The sequence below is a fragment of the Scylla paramamosain genome, chromosome 2, assembly GCF_035594125.1.
Source record: "Scylla paramamosain isolate STU-SP2022 chromosome 2, ASM3559412v1, whole genome shotgun sequence".
Taxonomy (NCBI): domain Eukaryota; kingdom Metazoa; phylum Arthropoda; class Malacostraca; order Decapoda; family Portunidae; genus Scylla; species Scylla paramamosain.
In genome coordinates, this window is record NC_087152.1 from 16,042,430 (window position 1) to 16,063,472 (window position 21,043).

Sequence of the window (21,043 nt, forward strand, 5' to 3'; positions counted from 1 at the left end):
CACTAACAACCTGACTATTGAGACTATTCCATTTATGTACTACTTTGTTAATTAGCAGTTACAGAGCTAAGTTATCGAGTACTTTTTTTTACTTTTTTTTTGTTTTATTAATTATTCTTATTCGTATTATTATCAATATCATAATTTTCATACCACTATTATTACCTACTTTTATCATTACATTACCTTCTTCCGGTGCAGCAGGAGGATCTGGTCTAGCGGGTGTCTGGAGAGCGCCGTGAGCCACAGTCGAGTGCCCGATGTCCCGCCAATATCCGAGTCCGCCTCCACGGACACCACTTCCACGCCCGCTTTGGCTACACTCTGCACCGCGGCGCGCAAGGCCTCCAGTGGTGCCTGGCCGCTCCCCTACATGTGGACAGAAAAACGATGGAATATTGTTTGTTTTGTTTGTCTGTCTATCCATCTATCTAGCTGTCTGTCTGCCTGTCTATTTGTCTGTCTGTGTGCCTGTGTCTGTCTTTCTGTTTGTCATTGGGCGTGTGTGTGTTTGTGTCTGACTGTCTTTCTCTCTCTCTCTCTCTCTCTCTCTCTCTCTCTCTCTCTCTCTCTCTCTCTCTCTCTCTCTCTCTCTCTCTCATCGAAATCATTTTTTGATACATTTGTAAACAGATACATAGACAGAGACCACTTCCATTTCCGAGATCAAACAGATTCCACCTGAACAAATGTTTCCTCGGCAATCATACGTATTTTTTTCAGATTTTTTCTCCTCGGGCAGCATATCGACTGCTAATACTTGAATCCGCTTGACTAGGCTTGCTTATGATAGTCGCTCCGAGCAAACTGAAATATTAAATGCTTCGCATTACATCGTTGTTACCTTTAGCGGCGTGATGAGGCGGCCTGGGGGGTGGGAAGTGACGGTGACCGGCACGGCGCAAGCCAAGTCGTCCAGGCTGACACTCTTCACTACCACCGTCACGTTGGCCTCCACGTTCTTCTGGCCATGGTGCGCGTCACTCACCCAAAACGACAGCTGGTATCTGCACCCGAAAAATGGAGAGTGAAGATGGTAAGGCGTGTTTAAGAGAAGAATTTCAAGGCCCTTCCAAACCTGAATTGCTTCTTCCTTTTGGATTTTTTTTTTTTTGAGATGATTAGCGAACTTTTTCTTTCTTTTCATGATTTTCTTGTCCTTTATCTTTTTACCTTGTGCATAAGAAAATTCTTGGTTGGACATTACAAAAATCCAATACTGGATACGTGTTACAACCTTAAGGTATTCCTGAGGAGTAAACAGTAATTGAATGAAGTAAAAATACGATATGTCGAAAGAAAACGAAAAGTTAAGGAAGGCAAACTCTCAGACCTCACTAGAAAACTGAGAGGAAAATTTGAAGCTCACATTTTGTCTTGCAGTGATAGCACGGGGAAGATAAGGATGCAGGCGAATAGAAAATTAATTGTAAAGGAGAGTTGTCAACCACTACAACAGAAATGCACTACTTTACCACTTGCCTTACTAAGACAAGGAATGCAAGACTTTACTTAAAGTGTGACAGCTCCCATTGTAAATATGAATCATGCATTGCTAAATCGTCTCGCATATATGACCAAGCATCTCTAACACAATGATCTACTTTGAATTCTATCAATAAAATATAAGCTTTCGCGTAAAGAGCAATAGAAGTAGCCAGACACGCTTCTTTACTGGGAACTGTTCCTCTACCAATATTTGATCTAGTATGAATAATTCTACCTTCCAGTCAAGTAATAACTGTCGCGTAAGAAGCAATAGAAGAGGTAATTGCTGAGAGATAGAAGCCGGAAGTTTCTCTACTGGAAATTATCTCTCTACTAATAGTTGATTTTAAATGAGATCTACTACTGGAATAACAACTATCGTGTAATTGCTTAGAGGTAGTACCCGAAGTTTCTCTTTTCTGGGAGCTGCTACACTATCGGTATTTAAATGAGGTGACCACAATGATTTCCTTCCACCACGAAAAGGAAGAAGCTTCATAATTCAGCTGAAAATCCATGTATTTTGTATTCGTGGATGATTCCCTCTGACCTAAAGATCACCACTACTGAGGGAACAAAAAACTGTTCAGATACTGCTGCATTGCAAAGAAAACCCGAGGAAGCCGACTAGGAGGAGAAACAGTGCATATTTAAAGGAAATGTTTAATGCAGTGCAAGGGTGACTCGGCTTCGGGAAAAAAGAAAATGGGAAAAAAAAGTGGATTCCACTTTAGTTCAACACTTGGATCCGTTTCAGATATGCATTACAAAACACCACTCAGTGCGTGCCAGTGTTGTCCATCATTATGGACATCAGCTTTTGTCAGTTTTATGGAGGGTTTGCTTTTCTGTTTACGAAATTTCAATAAGATTTTATGCATTTGATTACTAGCTAAATTTTATATATATATATATATATATATATATATATATATATATATATATATATATATATATATATATATATATATATATATATATATATATATATATATATATATATATTATTACTGTCTTCGTTTTCAGTTGTTTTTTGAAGAAACAAACTGAAAATTGTTAAGAAAATAACATAATTCAGTTTGTTGTGATTTTGCAATTACTATGATTAATTGAATACCTTTCTAGAATTTACCATTTACTTATTAACACGTTTTCTGCGATCTGGTTATGAAACTAAATACGCTTTATTAATGGCATAATGGCTTTGTTTTATTGGTGGTGGCAGTGGCAGCCTTGACTGCGACACACTTCTACACCACCAGTGACTCACGTGCCGTCGTGGGCGTGCTCGCTCATCATCAGCTGGCCGGTGCGGGCGTGCAGCGTGAAGAGAGGGTGGTGCTCTCCTCGCCGCCACGCCCAGGTCTTGTCTCCAGCATCCCAGTCATCTTTGTCGTCCACGTACACCCGTCCCAGCGGGATAGCCATCTCCTCACCCTGCACGACAATGCACTGGTTTGAATACTGCCGCAACAGAGTCCAGGGTGATGGATCAAAGACACAGGGATATTTTAATATTTTATCTATAGGGACCGAAGACCAACGTGGAATGCTCCTATTGATTAAATAAGATAGTTGCGTTTCATATGAGAAATCAGAAAAGATAAAATGAATAAATGAATGAATGAATAAATAAATAAATAAATAAATAAATAAATAAACAACCTTCGGGTCTCAGTTCGTCTTGAAAGAAATGTCCAGTGAACGCATGAAATGATAGACTGACATACATAAAATTTTTCACTCGAATTGCCTGCAGAGTGACGAATGAAAGCAAGTTTCAAGCAAATCTCACAAACGTCAGACGTAAAATCACTCAATCGTTGGCCACTGTCACGTAAAACACGCCGGGATATGGAACGGTATGCATGAAGGTGTCCATAATTCCTGACTGTCTTTAATCTGCCAATCTCCTGCAGTGCTTCCCTCTCTAATTATATCTTTGCTTTCACGGTTACCTTCTTTATCAATTCACTAGATGCATGCCTTTCCACTCTCCCCCTTTCCTGCTTCTTTGATTTCACCTCTACTTTCATGGTTGCTTCCTTTTTCAAGCCATTAGATGCATATCTTTCCACTCACTCCCTTTTCCTGAGTTCAATTTGTCAGTCTGCTACAATTTCTCTCTCTCCTTAATTTTTTACTCTAATTTCATGGTTATTTCCTTTTCAAGCTACTAGATTGTTCCGGTTCCCACGCAGCCCGTGATTTGACGCCGTGACCTGACGCTCGGATCTGACCGGCTACGCGGTCAGTGAGCTCAGTCTCAGCCAGGCTGCACCCTACCTCTCTGAACAGCAGCACATAATTTATTTTATAAAATCTATTTCTTTTACATCTCGTTTCCTTTTTACTCCTGGGATCACACATAGATACAACTACAGCTATTACAACAAGTGATCATCTAGAATAAGATTCAGACCTTTCCACTCGCTCCCTTTCCTTGGACTGCCGTCAACATGTCAGTCTGCTGCACTGGTCTTTTTTTCTTTAATTTCACCCCTACTTTCATGGTTACTTCCTTTTTTCGAACCTCTAGATGCATACCTTTCCACGTTTCTCCCTCTCCCTGGCCTGTCTTCAACTTCCCAGGCTGCTGAAGTGCTTCCCTCTTTAATTTCTCCTCTGCTTTCATGGTTACTTTCTTTTTCAAGCCACTAGATGCATGCCTTCCACGCTTTCTATCCCTGGACACCGCTGCAAAAAGTCCGGCCTCATCTATATTCTTTCCAAGAGTTGACCAATTCCAATCTTCCCTCACCCTCTTCACAGGTAGGCACTGGAATATTCTACCTTACTCTGTTTTTCTGTGTTCATGCAAGCAAAGTCAAGGCGCCCTCCTCCTCCTCTCGCTTTTCTTTTTTTCTTTTTTTTTTTTCCTCTTTCTCTCTCCTCGCTTTCAGACGCTCTTACAATTTTTTTTCTTATTCCTCCTTTCGTTGCATTCAGCGAGGTCTTGTTTCTTCAGTTTGTTCTTTAGTTTTTGGCCTGTCTCCTTTTCATTAAATAAATGTATGCATGTAAAAGAAATTAAATGTTCACACACCACACACACACACACACACACACACACGCATATACGAGCATATGGCAACCCACTGCTAGAAAAGAAAGAGAGAGAAAAAAAATAGACTCCGGAAAAGATTACCTGTGGAAACAACGGACGCGTTGTCCGCTGATGAGAGAGAGAGAGAGAGAGAGAGAGAGAGAGAGAGAGAGAGAGAGAGAGAGAGAGAGAGAGAGAGAGAGAGAGAGAGAGAGAGAGAGAGAGAGAGAGAGAGAGAGACAGAGAGAGAGAGAGAGAGAGAGAGAGAGGAGGAGAGAGAGAGAGAGGAGAGAGAGAGAGAGAGAGAATTACACTTTAAAGTACACATAGAAACCGAGATTACGGGTCCAAATGGGTAGTGTGTCCTTAATTTAGAGAGAGAGAGAGAGAGAGAGAGAGAGAGAGAGAGAGAGAGAGAGAGAGAGAGAGAGAGAGAGAGAGAGAGAGAGAGAGAGAGCGCTCCATACTATCAGCCATTCGTACATCACCACACATGAGATCTATCAGCGTAAAGAAAAGACGGCGCAACCAATGAAGCGTTCGCGTCCTTCTAAGAGCAAGGATAATAGTTTCGTTCAGGATCCCAGCCAGCAGAGAGAGAGAGAGAGAGAGAGAGAGAGAGAGAGTGGTAAAGAGCGGGGTAGAGGGTTGCAGAGATGACCACGGCGCCTAAGCAATCTCCCGGCAACATCACGTATGCACCTCCACCATCAGCTTTTACCTTAGTTCCGTGAATGCCGGGAGGATGCATAATAGATAATGTTTGTATGAATCTTGTAAGGCGGCATGTCTGTAATTCTGCGCTGTTATGCTTATTCTCTCTCTCTCTCTCTCTCTCTCTCTCTCTCTCTCTCTCTCTCTCTCTCTCTCTCTCTCTCTGAAGGAAATTAGGCACCACTCTTCCTTTTTCTTTGTGTGAGAGAGAGAGAGAGAGAGAGAGAGAGAGAGAGAGAGAGAGAGAGAGAGAGAGAGAGAGAGAGAGAGAGAGAGAGAGAGAGAGAGAGTACTATTTGCAGGGTAGTCAGGTAGCGGTCACATGAATACCTCTCAAGATACAAGGCAACCTCTCATAACACTTCAGTACAGCTCGTGGCCGTTCATAGCAGGGAGGGAAGACTCGGCGTCATGACTATACATTTTTCACGAGGAATTAGTCGCAGCACCAACTCGCTACGCACTTAGGGAGTTCACAGCACACTTGGCCAGATGCTTGTGTTGTCTGGTGGGGTTTTGCCTCTCACTAGAAAATGAAAGCAACGTGTTTATTTCTCTGTCTTTTAGTATTCAAGTGCTGTTAGGTTAAGAGGGAACTCGTATAGGAAAGTATTTTTTATTTATTTATTTATTTATTTTATTTTTTTTTTTTTTGTCGCTTTTCTATGTTCATTATTCAAGTTGTGCGTGAAAATTGTGTTTGGTGTGCAAGTGCAGTAAACGTTTAGTCGTCATGCGAAACTCTCTCCAGATGTCTTGATTTGATGCACTCATTTGTGACTGACGAAAAAAGTTAGTAATCTAAAGTAATCCGTGTGTGTGTGTGTGTGTGTGTGTGTGTGTGTGTGTGTGTGTGTGTGTGTGTGTGTGTGTGTGTGTGTGTGTATAAGTATAAATGTGTGTGTGTAAGTGTGTGCGCCTACCGCCTACCTGCATTAGAAAAAATTAAAATTTTCTGCAATTCCATTATATAAATCTTCTTAATTCCTCAGCAAATTTTTCGTTCCTAAGTAAAAAAAAAAAAAAAATGAAGTTAACAACACAGTTTGGAAACAGCTGCATCACTCTGGGAGTGTTAATGTGCGAATAATGATAAGTAAAGATAAGATAATGACAACTTTGCATAACATCCCAGAAACTACGCATGACCAAATTTGGCTGAATATTCTTTCAAAATCTCGACGAACATATTTTGGCCAAATAATATTGTTAAAAAAGAAAAAAAAAAAGAAAAAACTTGTGAGACGACCTTAAAACTTACTATCGCGCACTGGAAAAAAAAGGGATAATAGGAAGGTAAGGTGATGCTTGAGAGAGAGAGAGAGAGAGAGAGAGAGAGAGAGAGGAGAGAGAGAGAGAGAGAGAGAGAGAGAGAGAGAGAGAGAGAGAGAGAGAGAGAGAGAGAGACCCTCCTGATCAAGTGATTACGATAAGGCAGGAAACAGGTACAGTAGACATGTTTCATACAGGGACTGCCATGCCTAGGCTTGATTAATTTCTGCAGCTTCCCCTATTCTTTTAAGTTCCTTGTGAGAAAGAAAGAGAGACAGACACAGATAAAGAAAGTAAGACGGACAAAGGAAACAGAAATAGAACCTGACAGAAGAACAAAACAAAACATCAACAGCTAGATACAAGGCAACTGTCCCCCATTCACTCCCTATACCTACCATGAGTCTGGTAACACTGACGGTCTTGTGGCCAGGCCTCATCGGGTTGTCATTGACGTCAGCCACCGTGAGAGTGATGGTGGCAGTTGTGGTAAGTCGCCGCGCGTCCCCGAGCACCAAGGGCAGGAGTCTGGTGACCGATTCCTCCCGATCCAGTGGCCGCAGGGATGTCACCACCGCCACGCCGCGCCCTTCATCCCCCTCTGGGTGAAGAGGAGGAAACTTGCGGTTCATTCGTGAATGTGTAGCACTACTGGATGAGATAAATGACTGTTATGTGCTGGGGGAAACAGAGAGAGAAAGGGAGAGAGAGAGAGAGAGAGAGAGAGAGAGAGAGAGAGAGAGAGAGAGAGAGAGAGAGAGAGAGAGAGAGAGAGAGAGAGAGAGAGGAGAGAGAGAGAGAGAGAGAGAGAGAGAAACCTAATGACAGACAGAACATATAGACAGACAGGGAGAAGAGAAGACAAACAGACAGACAGAAAAAAAAAACAGATAGACAAACAGTCAGACAAAAAAAAAAAAGGAAAATAAAAACTAGTATGAATTCCGTCTCTCTTCACAGCCCTCTCACTCCTTGCTTAACCTAAAAAACACACCCAACATACCTGCATTGAAATCGACGGCAAAGGTCTTCTTGATATCATCGGGGGCCCGCTGGTCGAGGGTGACGGAGAAAGGCGGGCCGTGTCCCTTGCTCCAGTCATCGGCGTCATCCAGTAACAGGTCTGCCACGTGTCTCGGGCCACTGTTCTCCGGGATGTACAGCGTGTCGGGATTTGCTACGTTGGGAGCGTTGTCGTTTACATCCGTGACAGCAAGGAGCAGAGTGGCGGTGGAGGTGAGAGCAGGAACACCGCTGTCCACGGCTAACACTTTCACCGCGTGGCTCTTGGCAGACTCTCGGTCCAGCGTGCGGCGTAACCAGACATGACCCGAAGAGTCCACCGCGAAGAGACGGAAGGGATCACTGAGAGGGTCGATGGTGTACCTGACCTCGTCCTCGCCGCCCTGGGGAGGAAATATTGCAGCCTCGTGTGTGCGCGGGATTGTGAAGGAGGAAGGCTGGAAAAATGTGTAGTGTTCCTTCTCCTGTCCATTTTTACTTTTCCTCTTCTTTTTCTCCTCCTCCTCCTCCTCCTCCTCCTCTTCTTCCTTTTTCTCCTCCTCCTCCTCCTCCTCTTCCTTTTTCTCCTCCTCCTCCTCCTCTTCTTCCTTTTTCTCCTCCTCCTCCTCCTCCTCCTCCTCCTCCTCCTCCTCCTCCTCCTACTCCTCCTCCTTCTCCTCCTCCTCCTTCTCCTCCTCCTCCTCCTCCTCCTCCTCCTCCTCATCATCATCATCACCATCATCATCATCATCATCATCATCATTATCCTGCTTTTATTCATTTTTTCTTCTCCTAATTCTCCTCTTCCTCCTCCTCCTCCTCCTCTTCATCATCATCATCATCACTATCATCATCATCACTGTTATCATAATAATTATCATGATAATTATCAACTATTATCATCTTTCTCCTACGCTACACACACACACACACACACACACACACACACACACACACACACACACACACACACATTGCATCCTACCTAGTTCATATTACACAAAATAAATTTGCACTGGTTTGCTCTTTCATTAGACACGTGAAAGAAAAAAAAAATAATGATGAAATATTCACAGATTATTACAGAGCGGAGTGGAGTGAATCAAAAAGTCATGGATACTGATAAGTCAACACACGTAATTGAAGCAAAACTGATCGTACTCATACGTAAAAATAAAGACGAAGGGCTGAGAGGGGAGATCTGGTAAGCATGGCTGCCTTTCGTTATCAACTATTTTATTTATTCAAATGTAGTGATTAGAACGAGTTCACACATTAGATATTTATTTTACTGAAAGAATACACAAAAAAAAAACAAAAAAACTCCCAGTTAAGAAAAAAATCGCGTCGTATATTTGCACATAAAAAAAGTCTTGTTTACTAATGGCTTTCCAGTTGCATGAAAGTTGCGTAATATCAGAAATGTGTTGATAAGGGAAACTCACTGAAGCATGAACTGAGCCCTAGGATGTAAGGCTCAGAGGGGAAAGAGTTAATAGTTTAATGCCACTATTTCTGGAAACACTTGACGCACGTTCAGCTTCACGTCTCTATCATTATTGTTGGTCCGGATTACCTAAACTTGCAGTTGCCATACCTAGTAAGATTTTTTATATTTTTTATTTTACATGTAAGAAAGACTGGCACTGGTGAAAGAAAAGTTCAGACAACCTACTCTCAATGCCACTCCTTAAAAGAAACAGAAGAGCCAGCAAACAGAAGACGGATCAGGAAGGATGGCCACTTTAGTTTCTTAATGCACGATGGAACGAGTAAGTTTATTGTAAATTCGATGTAATCGGATAATGTCTGCCAGCCAGCCAGCTAGACAGTAAGCAGCATTAACATATACTTGTTCACAAACTCCGTATTTTTATATTTCATTTTTTTTTTTTTTAATAGTCATACGATATATATGTAATACCTGTTCGCTTCATAAAACTCATCTATAATTTAACCTGGATTTTTTTTATACGTGTGTAAAAGAGAATGGCCAAATGACTACAAATATGGAAAATAGTAAGAGAAATTAAACTGCCACTCCATTAGGAAAGAAAAAAAGAAAGAAGGAAGGAAGTGAGGAAAGAAAATAAATAAATAAAGAATGAAGAAAAGGAAAAAAAGAAAGAAAAAGAGAAAAAAATGAAGGAAAAAGAAAGAAAACAGACAAAACTACTAAAAAAATAACAAGAAAATTTCTCTTGCACTTACGTTGAAAGGAAATGACTAAGAAATACTGAAAAAAAATCCTATAATACTGTACCCTCCTTAAAAAAAAAGAAAAAGAAAAAAAAGTGAACAGAAAACACGTACAAAATTTCCAGCAACTCTTTCTCACTTGGTCAAGATCCGTAGCTGTGAAAGTCGTCAGGGAGTAACCAACGGGCGTGTCCTCGGGAAGGGTCAGGTTAACACTCGTTAGGGGCAGAAAGGGCGCGTTGTCATTGTCATCCACGAGCGTCAAGGTGACCCAGGCCTCGTCCACATGCTCGTCGTCCTTCCATCGATTGGCCGCCTGCAAGAGAGCCAGGGAGAGAAAGTACTGTAAAAAGAACGTGATCTAAGCGAGAGTGTGATGGGATACGTATTTTGGTAAAGGGCGTGAATGTAAGGCGTGGCTGGTATGCAACACAGTGAAGGTGGGTGTATATGAATGGTTAGTAATTACAAGTTTAAAGGCTATGTATGCAAGAGAGAGAGAGAGAGAGAGAGAGAGAGAGAGAGAGAGAGAGAGAGAGAGAGAGAGAGAGAGAGAGAGAGAGAGAGAGAGAGAGAGAGAAGAGAATAATTGTAATACTGAATTGTTACATTCTATAATTTTTGTTGAAGTAACATCCACGCCACAAAGGTTAAAGAATAAGCTACTTTAGAATGTGGAAAAGTGAAATGTGGAAGTGCCGAGTTGAATGCTTATGTGTGTTTTGACGGACTCGTGGAAGCTTTAGACATACTGCTGGTGTTCCTAATTGCTCAGTGGTCTCAGTTACAAGGGAAAGCTATCACGTGTAATCGTATCCCTTAAATAGATTCTGGTGTAAACACGAGGTGGAAATTCTATATTTGCTTGATTAACACAGGAAGGCAGACAGACAGAAACAAGTACACACACACACACACTCACACACACACACACACACACACACACACACACACACACACACACACACACACACACACACACACACACACACACACACATATATTTTTTAACATACAAAGAACACTGGACAAGAACACACACACACACACACAAAAAAAAAAAGCGAGAAAAATGCCCTCTCAATTTGTTGCTCCCCGTCCCCACAAAAAAAATAAAATAAAAAAATAAAATAAATAAAATAAAATAAAAAGTTAAAGACAGAGCAAGAAATGTTGGGCCAATTCAGTTCTCAAGGTATAAAAATATTCTTTCTAAAACAATTAACGTCGTAGAAAGGGGAAAAAACAAAGTAGAGACGCAGCGCAGCGGACTCACCTTATCAGATACCTGCACTCTGAACTTGAAGCCTCGTCTCTGCCCAGGATCTTCGTAGTCCAAGTCTTGGACCGCCTGCAGAGCGCCGCTTCCGTGCTCCGAGCTCACTATTCGAAATTTCTCCCAGCCAAAGCCACTTTCAGGAATTATCTGCAATGTCCATGTTCACTCTGATCTCTCTCTCTCTCTCTCTCTCTCTCTCTCTCTCTCTCTCTCTCTCTCTCTCTCTCTCTCCTCTCTCTCTCTCTCTCTCTCTCTCTCTCTCTCTCTCTCTCCCTTCTCTCTCTCTCTCCTCTCTCTCCTCTCTCTCTCTCTCTCTCTCTCCTCTCTCTCTCTCTCTCTCCTCTCTCTCTCTCTCACTCTCTCTCTGAGTATGTATACATATCAATTCATATATGCAGCGAACAGAGCTCTCTTCTGTAAAGCGATGGGAGTTGCATGATAAAAAAATGTTCGCACTCAATTTGTGGAATGTGTGTGTGTGTGTGTGTGTGTGTGTGTGTGTGTGTGTGTGTGTGTGTGTGTGTGTGTGTGTGTGTGTGTGTGGATGGTATGTGTATGCACCACTTATGTGTGTGTGTGTGTATGTGTGTGTGTGTGTGTGTGTGTGTGTGTGTGTGTGTGTGTGTGGATGGTATGTGTATGCACCACGTATGTGTGTGTGTGTGTGTGTGTGTGTGTGTGTGTGTGTGTGTGTGTGGATGGTATGTGTATGCACCACGTATGTGTATGTGTGTGTGTGTGTGTGTGTGTGTGTTGTGTGTGTGTGTGTGTGTGGATGGTATGTGTATGCACCACGTATGTGTGTGTGTGTGTGTGTGTGTGTGTGTGTGTGTGTGTTGTGTGTGTGTGTGTGTGTGTGTGTGTGTGTGTGTGTGTGTGTGTGTGTGTGTGTATGTGTGTGTGTGTGGTGTGCATAGTATGTGTATGCACCACGTGTGTGTTTGTGTGTGTGTGTGTGTGTGTGTGTGTGTGTGTATGTGTGTGTGTGTGTGTGTGTGTGTGTCACGGAAAGCTTTAAACAAACAGGAGGGACAAAACATGAAACACTTGCCTAATCTGGTCTGATGCTCACACTTACCCTGAACTCAAATTCGTTGCTGAGGTCCGGGTCGGAGACGGTGAGGAAGGCCACGGTGGCGAGGGGCTCCGTGATCTCGTGCACCAGCAGATGCCAGTCACGCCTCGTAAACTTCGGCGATACGTCGTTGTCGTCCAGCACTGTCACTAGCACCGTGCCTGTGCCTGGTGAAGGTAGCGGGGGGAGGGGGGACAGAGGGGGAAGGGGGGAATAGAAGGAGAAGGAGGGTGGTGGGGGAGTGGAGATGGAGGGGGAGGGGAAGGGGGAGATGGAGGGGAGAGGGGAATGGGGGTAGGGGGTGGAAAGAGAGAGAGAGAGAGAGAGAGAGAGAGAGAGAGAGAGAGAGAGAGAGAGAGTAGAGAGGAGAGAGAGAGAGAGAGAGAGAGAGAGAGAGAGAGAGATTGAAAAAAAAGTGACAGTATTGTTTTTTTTTTATTGACTCTTTCCGAACGAGAATTTAAATTTTTGACAAGATGGAAATATATTTTAAAAACCCATATTTAACATTTACACTATCAGTTACAAGTTTATTAGACAGAATATACTAATTTCTCAAGTTCACGAATATCTTACGTGAGATATGCTGACCAACGGTACAATGAAGTACAACAAACAAACAATCCTCATTTTCGATCCAAAGCTGGATGCTGCGTTTATGTGCGCAATGACTTAACCTGCTCTCGTGCCCACGCTCTTGAATCTTCCGAGTTTTCCACTATCTGGCTACGACTACAGAGTAACTCTTTAACTAAATTTATCTGTGCTGTATACCTCTCACCTAACTCCTCTGACTATAAGAAATTCTTTGACTACTTAACTTCCAAAGTGGAGCACATTCTGACCCTCTTCCCTTTTGCAGAGATCTCCATTCTTGGAGACTTCAATATTCACCACCAGCTTTGGCCTTCCTCTCCCTTCACTGACCATCCTGGTGAATTAGCCTACAACTTTGCTATCCTCCACGACCTAGAGCAATTGGTGCAACACCCTACTCGTATTCCTGACCGTATTGGAGATACGCCCAACATTCTTGACCTTTTCCTGACCTCTAATCCTTCTGCTTATGCTGTCACCCTTTCTTCTCAGTTGGGCTCCTCCGATCACAATCTCATATCTGTATCTTGTCCTATCGCTCCAATCGCTCCTCATAATCCCCCTAAGCGAAGGTGCCTCTGGTGTTTTGCCTCTGCTAGTTGAGGGGACCTGAGGAGGTATTTTGCTGATTTTCCTTGGAATGACTACTGCTTCCGTGTCAGGGACCCGTCTTCTTTGTGTGCTGAGCGCATAACAGAGGTGATAGTGTCTGGCATGGAGGCGTACATTTCTCACTCTTTTTCTCGTCCTAAACCTTCTAAAATCAAATCTATTCCTAAAGCTGAACTCTTCGCTCAAACCTTTGCTAAAAACTCTACCTTGGACGATTCTGGGCTTGTTCCTCCCTCCCCTTCACCCTCTGACTACTTCATGCCACCTATCAAAATTCTTCGCAATGATGTTTTCCATGCCCTCTCTGGCCTAAACCCTCGGAAGGTTTATGGACCTGATAGGGTCCCTTCTATTGTTCTCCGAAACAGTGTCTCCGTGCTTGCACCTTGCCTGGTCAAACTCTTTCAGCTCTGTCTGTCAACATCTACCTTTCCTTCTTGCTGGAAGTTTGCCTACATTCAACCTGTTCCTAAAAAGGGTGACCGTTCTAATCCCTCAAACTACCGTCCTATTGCTTTAATTTCCTGCCTATCTAAAGTTTTTGAATCTATCCTCAACAGGAAGATTCTTAAATATCTATCACTTCACAACCTTCTATCTGATCGCCAGTATGGGTTCCGTCAAGGCCGCTCTACTGGTGATCTTCTGGCTTTCCTTACTGAGTCTTGGTCATCCTCTTTTAGAGATTTTGGTGAAACTTTTGCTGTTGCCTTGGACATATCAAAAGCTTTTGATAGAGTCTGGCACAAAGCTTTGATTTCCAAACTACCCTCCTACGGCTTCTATCCTTCTCTCTGTAACTTCATCTCAAGTTTCCTTTCTGACCGTTCTATTGCTGCTGTGGTAGACGGTCACTGCTCTTCTAAATCTATTAACAGTGGTGTTCCTCAGGATTCTGTCCTGTCACCCACTCTCTTCTTATTATTCATTAATGACCTTCTAAACCAGACTTCTTGTCCTATCCACTCCTACGCTGATGATACCACCCTGCACTTTTCCACGTCTTTTCATAGACGTCCAACCCTTCAGGAGGTAAACATTTCACGCAGGGAAGCCACAGAACGCTTGACTTCTGATCTTTCTAAATTTTCTGACTGGGGCAGAGCAAACTTGATATTGTTCAATGCCTCAAAAACTCAATTCCTCCATCTATCAACTCGACACAACCTTCCAGACAACTATCCCCTCATCTTCAATGACACTCAACTGTCCCCTTCTTCTATACTAAACATCCTCCGTCTGTCCTTTACTTATAATTTGAACTAGAAACTTCACATCTCATCTCTAGCTAAAACAGCTTCTATGAAGTTAGGTGTTCTGAGACGTCTCCGCCAGTTTTTCTCACCCTCCCCAGCTGCTAACTCTGTACAAGGGCCTTATCCGTCCATGTATGGAGTATGCTTCACATGTCTGGGGGGGGGTTCCACTCATACTGTTCTTCTAGACAGGGTGGAATCAAAAGCTTTTCGTCTCATCAACTCCTCTCCTCTAACTGACTGTCTTCAACCTCTCTCTCACCGCCGCCATGTTGCATCTCTACCTGTCTTCTACCGCTATTTTCATGCTAACTGCTCTTCTGATTTTGCTAACTGCATGCCTCCCCTCCTCCCGCGGCCTCGCTGCACAAGACTTCCTTCTTTCTCTCACCCCTATTCTGTCCACCTCTCTAATACAAGAGTTAACCAGTATTCTCAATCATTCATCCCTCTGGAACTCCCTGCCTGCTTCTGTATTTCCACCTTCCTATGACTTGAATTCCTTCAAGAAGGAGGTTTCAAGACACTTATTCATCAATTTTTGACTACTGCTTTGACCCTTTTATGGGACTGGCATTTCAGTGAGCATTTTTTTTATTGGATTTTTTGTTGCCCTTGGCCAGTGTCCCTCCTACATTAAAAAAAAAAAAAAAATGCCTAGTCAAATGCTGCTTTTAACCCTTTCGCTGCTGTTTGGCACATTTTTCAACCGCTCTGAGACATTTCTTTTCATTCTACAGCCATCTTCAAACATTATACAGGCTAAACATAGTAAAATCTATAACTTTTTTATCCCCTTCTTTTTTTGTAGATGCTTATAAAGATTTCATACATTGCTTTTAGTGCTGTTAATTGTCGCATATCACAGTGATGAAAAAAAAAAAGCGATTTAAACATTTAAACACCTAGGGTAGCTAATTGTCTCGAAGCACCTCTTGTAAAAAAAAAAAAAAAAAAAAAAACAGGGAGAGAAAGTGAGAGTTAATTTGCGAGAAGGATGAAAGAATGAAGGTATCAACTAATTCTTGCATTAGTGAGGTGGACGAATAATGGTGGGAGTCAGTAGTAGGTCTTGAGCTTTGAGGCCGTGAGAGCATGAAAATATTAAGTAAAAACAAGCATGAATTACAGATTACATAATTCCCTTAAAATATGCCTCCATTACCATATGAAAAGAACGGGGAGGAAGATTCAGGAAAAGTATGGGATTCTTTCAATCATCTTACCGAAACATTCCTCGTTTTGGAAGAAAACGTATTATCATTATCATGTACGAAAATTTGAGAGTTAAGAGTGCGATGTTACGAATGAAAACAGATTCAGCTTTCATAACACTGCTACGCCCAGATTGAACCTAAAGGTGGCGTGTGGGAATGGATTTTCCGATTTATTTATTCAATAATTTGCGGCAACTGTTTATAGGGCGGTCATGAAAACAATATTTTTTTTTACTTTTTTAATTTTTTTCTTTCTCTTTTCTTTTATGTCACGAATATAAGCGCGTCTAATAAAAGCTATTCGGTGACAGCTGTCAGCTAAGAATAAAAAAAAAAAAAGAGCATAAGAAAATAGGGAAAGCTATAAGAAGCCATCAGACCTACACGAGGCAGTTCCAGTATAAAACATGCTTTCCTATTTGCATAATCATCCCCATCAATATATATATATATATATATATATATATATATATATATATATATATATATATATATATATATATATATATATATATATATATATATATATATATATATATATATATATATATATATATATATATATATATATATATATGACAAAGTGAGTATTTGTCATCACCCATTTAGTTTCTTACAATATCTTGATTTAATGTTTTCCTTTAATAGAATGAGAAATCAATGTGTTGAAATGTAGATTTATGAATAATTAAGGAGAAACTGGAACATTGAAGAGAACTGAAAGTTTTCCTGTCCTAGGGATCAGAAACTAATGTGTAAAAAAAAAAAAAAAAGTGAATACTGTAACACATGATGTAGATCTGCAGGAATAATAACAGGGGACAGAGATAGAAACGAAGCTCAAGATACGTACAATTACACTCGTGTATCCAAAGACGAGTGTGGAAACGTTATATTAGGCACAGGATTTGTGACGGCTGATCGGCTGCTCATGTTTTGCGCCGCCGGAATAGCAAGCCTCTCGCGGATAATAACGTCACGGCGTATAAAAAGGCAGACTAAATCATAAAACTCCTTGAAGCGTAATGGAGCACAGCTTTATTTGTAGTGGGGAAAAAAGTCTGGGAAAAAAAAATAGGCGTCAAAGGCCTTTAACCTGCAGCTGACGCGTGACTGACAATCATGAAATAAATAGTACACACACACACACACACACACACACACACACACATACACACACACACACACACACACACACACACACACAGCAGAATACGATCTCACTCTCACTTACCTTTGAGTCCGCCGCCGTCAGACGCCACCACCTGAATGGCATAAAAGGGTGTTCGTTCACGGTCGAGGCAACACAGAGCGGTGCTGACTCTGGGGGCAAGAAATAACAAAGCATGTAGACTTGCTTCTCCAGGAACGACTGTAAGAAATGATAAGACGAGTCTGAAAGGAGGAAATGAACGCAAGAAGATTCGTAAATTAGAAAGAGAGGAAACAGTGGTGGGAATTAAGAATATAAAATGACATTCACATGTTGAAATTTCATGGTGAGAGACAGCCCTTCCCATGTCAGCCGCCCAAGTTTTTGAGCGGTGGAAAGTTTTGGTTTTTCGTTTATATATTTTTCACACTGCCATGTGTATATTTTTACATGAGGATTCATTATATTGTGCCAGAGGGGAGGTGTGTGTGTGTGTGTGTGTGTGTGTGTGTGTGTGTGTGTGTGTGTGTGTGTGTGTGTGTGTGTGTGTGTGTGTGTGCGTGTGTGTGTGTGTGTGTGTGTCAACGAAAAGAAAGTGATCTTTCTTTTTCTTTTATGAATGAGAAAAATCAACCAAGGAAAAAAATAAAAATAAAAAAAAATAAAAAAACGTGCTTAAACACTGGTCCAAAAAAGATAAAATATACACTTGAAACAAAGCGACCTTGAATGCTGCTATGATGAAGGCACCAGTTGATGACCCCCCAAAAAGAAAAAAAAAAAAAAAAAAACTTTTCAGCATCTGTTCTTTTCACATCCAAGAAAGACAACAGGGCAGGCATTTCAGGCGCGGTTGTTCCCAGACTTTCGCACCCAACACACCATGGAAACACGAACCCCACACAGAAGGAGAGAAGAGAAAAGAAGAAGAAGAAGAAAAAGAAGAAGAAGAAGGAAAAAAAATAAAGGGGGAGGGTTATAGGGAAGAAAGTGACTAAGGTTTTTCTGATACAGGGATTGTTAATTTATTGTGATGATCTGAAATATATGGGAAATGAACAGAAAACAGCATAACATATAGCGATGACGGAAGTTTAGATTACACGTGTTTTTGCTTAAGTTTGTGAAGATACATAAGCTAATAACTTTAATGCAGTTAGTAAAAATACCTGATTAAATGACATGTTATTTAATTTTTGATGTAGAAACGGACAGACGGACAGACAGACAGACACAAACACACACACACACACACACACACACACACACACACACACACACACACACACACACACAGTTCGATACATCCAGGAATCGTAAAATCAAAATTATCGGAACACAAAATGCAAATAAGAAAGCATGTTTTTACATTTGAGAAATTGAGCTGCCACGAGAGAGAGAGAGAGAGAGAGAGAGAGAGAGAGAGAGAGAGAGAGAGAGAGAGAGAGAGAGAGAGAGAGAGAGAGAGAGAGAGAGAGAGCCCCAAGAAATCTTTTAGAACTAGGAAAATCGTAATACTAAACACTTCACTCAGTCAGTTCCAGCAAACAATTATGAACAAGTCAGTATAAATCATAATAACATTACCTGCCGGAGACGGAATCTATGTCAAAAATGGGCTGCCCGCTGAACTCATCAATGACATTCTTCTCGACGGAGTATGAGATGATGGCGTTAGTTCCCTCCCGCGGATCATCGAAGTCCGTGGCCGTCACACTGGTCACCTCCCACCCTGCAGTCACAAGAAGCATCGTCACCCGCCTCGCCTCATATTTACTTATTTACTTAATCTTGTCCAGTGGGTTTGGGTCTGTTTTTTTGTTTTTTACTTGCAATTTATAATCTGGAATGCGTAATTGTCCACTCAGGCTAAGACGGTAAAACCAATAGTGTGGTGTTTACTGTGCGCTGGATGGCCTCACACACTGTCGGCTGCTGTGTAGGTTGCATAATTAGTCCAGTTATAGTTTCGTGGTATAAATGAGTAATAAACAGTAGTGAATCGTATATATATTTTTTTCAAAATGGTCTAGAATAGAGGAGTTTTTATTTCCGAGACTACCTACCACAACTTGTCTAATATTGAAGTGGTGTGTCACGACGGCTGAGTGACGGATGCTATACGAAATAGAAATATCAATGTCTAGATTTCCTAATACATTTATATTACGAACATTATAGTATGTATGAAAATGAGAAGAAATATATTAAAGAATGAAGCCTGATAATGAAGTCGATAAGATTTCCTTAGAATGCATCAGTCAGGTCCTGAGGAGGGAATTTTAGAATAGAATTCCATCAGTCTGAGATGCGAGGCGTAAGAATCCTGAGACAGGATTATCAGAAATGGTGCAAAAGAGTAAGATTTAGGATATTTTCTGATTTCATTAAATGGATTACGAAAAGCAAATATTGTGACATGATATTACAATCGACCCATTGGGGTTTCTGCAAAAGGAATTCTTCCTTTACTAATTCACGGAATAAGTTAACTCGTACAAATAATAAATGCTAAATGCGACCCAGCTTGTAAGTGAGGTCAAATACATTAAGCCCCGCGTTGCCTCAGTACTCTTGACGCCTGAGTATGTGGCCCTCAGCCAGGCCCATAGGTCAAGGGTTATCACTGTTTACCTTCCCCCAGGCGCACATTTACCGGCCAGCCCGCCAGGAGGGATAAGCAGGCAGTGAGCTGTGCGCCGACTGGTCCGTTCTGGATTGCAAATGAAGCCGCTAATTCGTAGCCATGCGAGATAACCACAACAATACGGAGGAGATTCTTCGTGACTGAGGTGAGTCATCAATACTTGCATGTGGTCTTCCTGATGGAGCATGGCATATTTCGGAGGCTGATTCATTTGCTGGTTTTATCTAGGGTCCCTTGGTCGTGAACACTAAAGGAGAAGAGAGCGTCGATTCTCTCGGGACGCGAGGCAGGCGAAGGAAAGAGCAGATAACAGGCAAAAGATTGGAACATTAAGTAACAGTCAAGTGTGGAAACGAGAAATTCCTGCACTGCAAGAAAACAAACAAAGTGAGGACTGTGCGATGAAACTAAAGCTAATATCGAAACACGAAATATAATGAGTGGACTACCATCTAGCCCCACTAGCTGTATTGCTTTCCCACGTCTGTTCGCCGCAGGTACCTGCCTGCTTCGGCATTCTCAGGCACTGTAGCGTTGATGGTCATGTTGGGGAAAAAACGGTGCGTTGTCGTTAATGTCCTTCACGTTGACGTGCACCTCGGCGCTGGCTGTGTGCGGCCCGTCCGTTACCCACACCATAAGCCTCCACCGAGCGCGCCCCCGAGGCGCGTCCCGATCCAGTGCCTGCGGCAAAAGGTAAAGCGTGAAAACACCTGAGTCACGATAATGTGTGAAACAAAAAAGGACTCAAATATGTAGTGCACAGTAAAATAAAAGATTAAAACTTTAGCTATTTCACAAGGAAAATACGTTTTCTAATCACATCACAGTAATTTGTTAACCTGTAGTAGGTGGAGGTGCCCCGAGTGGCGGCTGATGGAGAAGCTTGGGTGAGTGGCAGAGACACCGTCCCCTTCCAACGTGTACACAAGCCTCCCCTGGTCACTCGCGTCTCCATCGCGTGCAGATACCTGAGTGGGCGGCAAGTAGCGACAATTCAGTTATCAAATGATCAACACTGAAGTACGAGAGATGAAAAGGTTTGGATCTTTCGGACTCAAATTCAGCATTACAAAAAAGCGGCACTATATTAAGAATTAGCATGGACACTGATTAATTAAGGCTTACCTGCAGAATGAGTTTAGGGAGGTGACTGTCGTCCTCCTCTGTGATTTGGGTCTCCAGCACAGGACGAGGGAAGGAAGGGGCGAGGTCGTTGACATCCTTCGCTCGCACTGACACTCGCACGAAGGCTCGTTCCTCCCCAGCCAGACCCGCCACTATGATCTCGTACTGACATCAAGGCTAAACATTAGTATCACACACACGAACACACACACACACACACACACACACACACACACACACACACACACACACACACACACACGCGCGCGCGCGCGTAGTAACAAACGTCAGTGATTTTTCCTTATCGTCTCGTGCCTACATATGTATAGTATAGCATAGTAGTCCTAGTTCTCCATCA

General features: G+C 42.1%; 1 protein-coding gene across 3 annotated transcripts in view; it reads right to left on the reverse strand.

Annotated features, from left to right (window-relative positions):
• Positions 1–20,239, reverse strand: part of LOC135110980 (neural-cadherin-like) — a 31,379-nt gene extending 11,140 nt beyond the window's left edge. For 2 of the 3 annotated variants that reach the window (XM_064023791.1, XM_064023770.1), the window contains exons 1-11: positions 20,063–20,239; positions 18,498–18,642; positions 16,992–17,080; positions 12,079–12,242; positions 10,998–11,147; positions 9,861–10,037; positions 7,524–7,926; positions 6,919–7,121; positions 2,759–2,925; positions 845–1,007; positions 187–369 (exon numbers count right to left, since the gene is read on the reverse strand). In XM_064023791.1, the coding sequence (XP_063879861.1) occupies positions 187–369; positions 845–1,007; positions 2,759–2,925; positions 6,919–7,121; positions 7,524–7,926; positions 9,861–10,037; positions 10,998–11,147; positions 12,079–12,242; positions 16,992–17,080; positions 18,498–18,642; positions 20,063–20,102 (1,884 nt within the window). In that variant the 5' untranslated portion in view covers positions 20,103–20,239. Of the gene's footprint in view, positions 1–186; positions 370–844; positions 1,008–2,758; positions 2,926–6,918; positions 7,122–7,523; positions 7,927–9,860; positions 10,038–10,997; positions 11,148–12,078; positions 12,243–16,991; positions 17,081–18,497; positions 18,643–20,058 lie in introns of all 3 variants that reach the window. The other variant, XM_064023781.1, reaches the window with a different exon arrangement.
• Between the last annotated feature and the right edge of the window lie 804 nt (positions 20,240–21,043).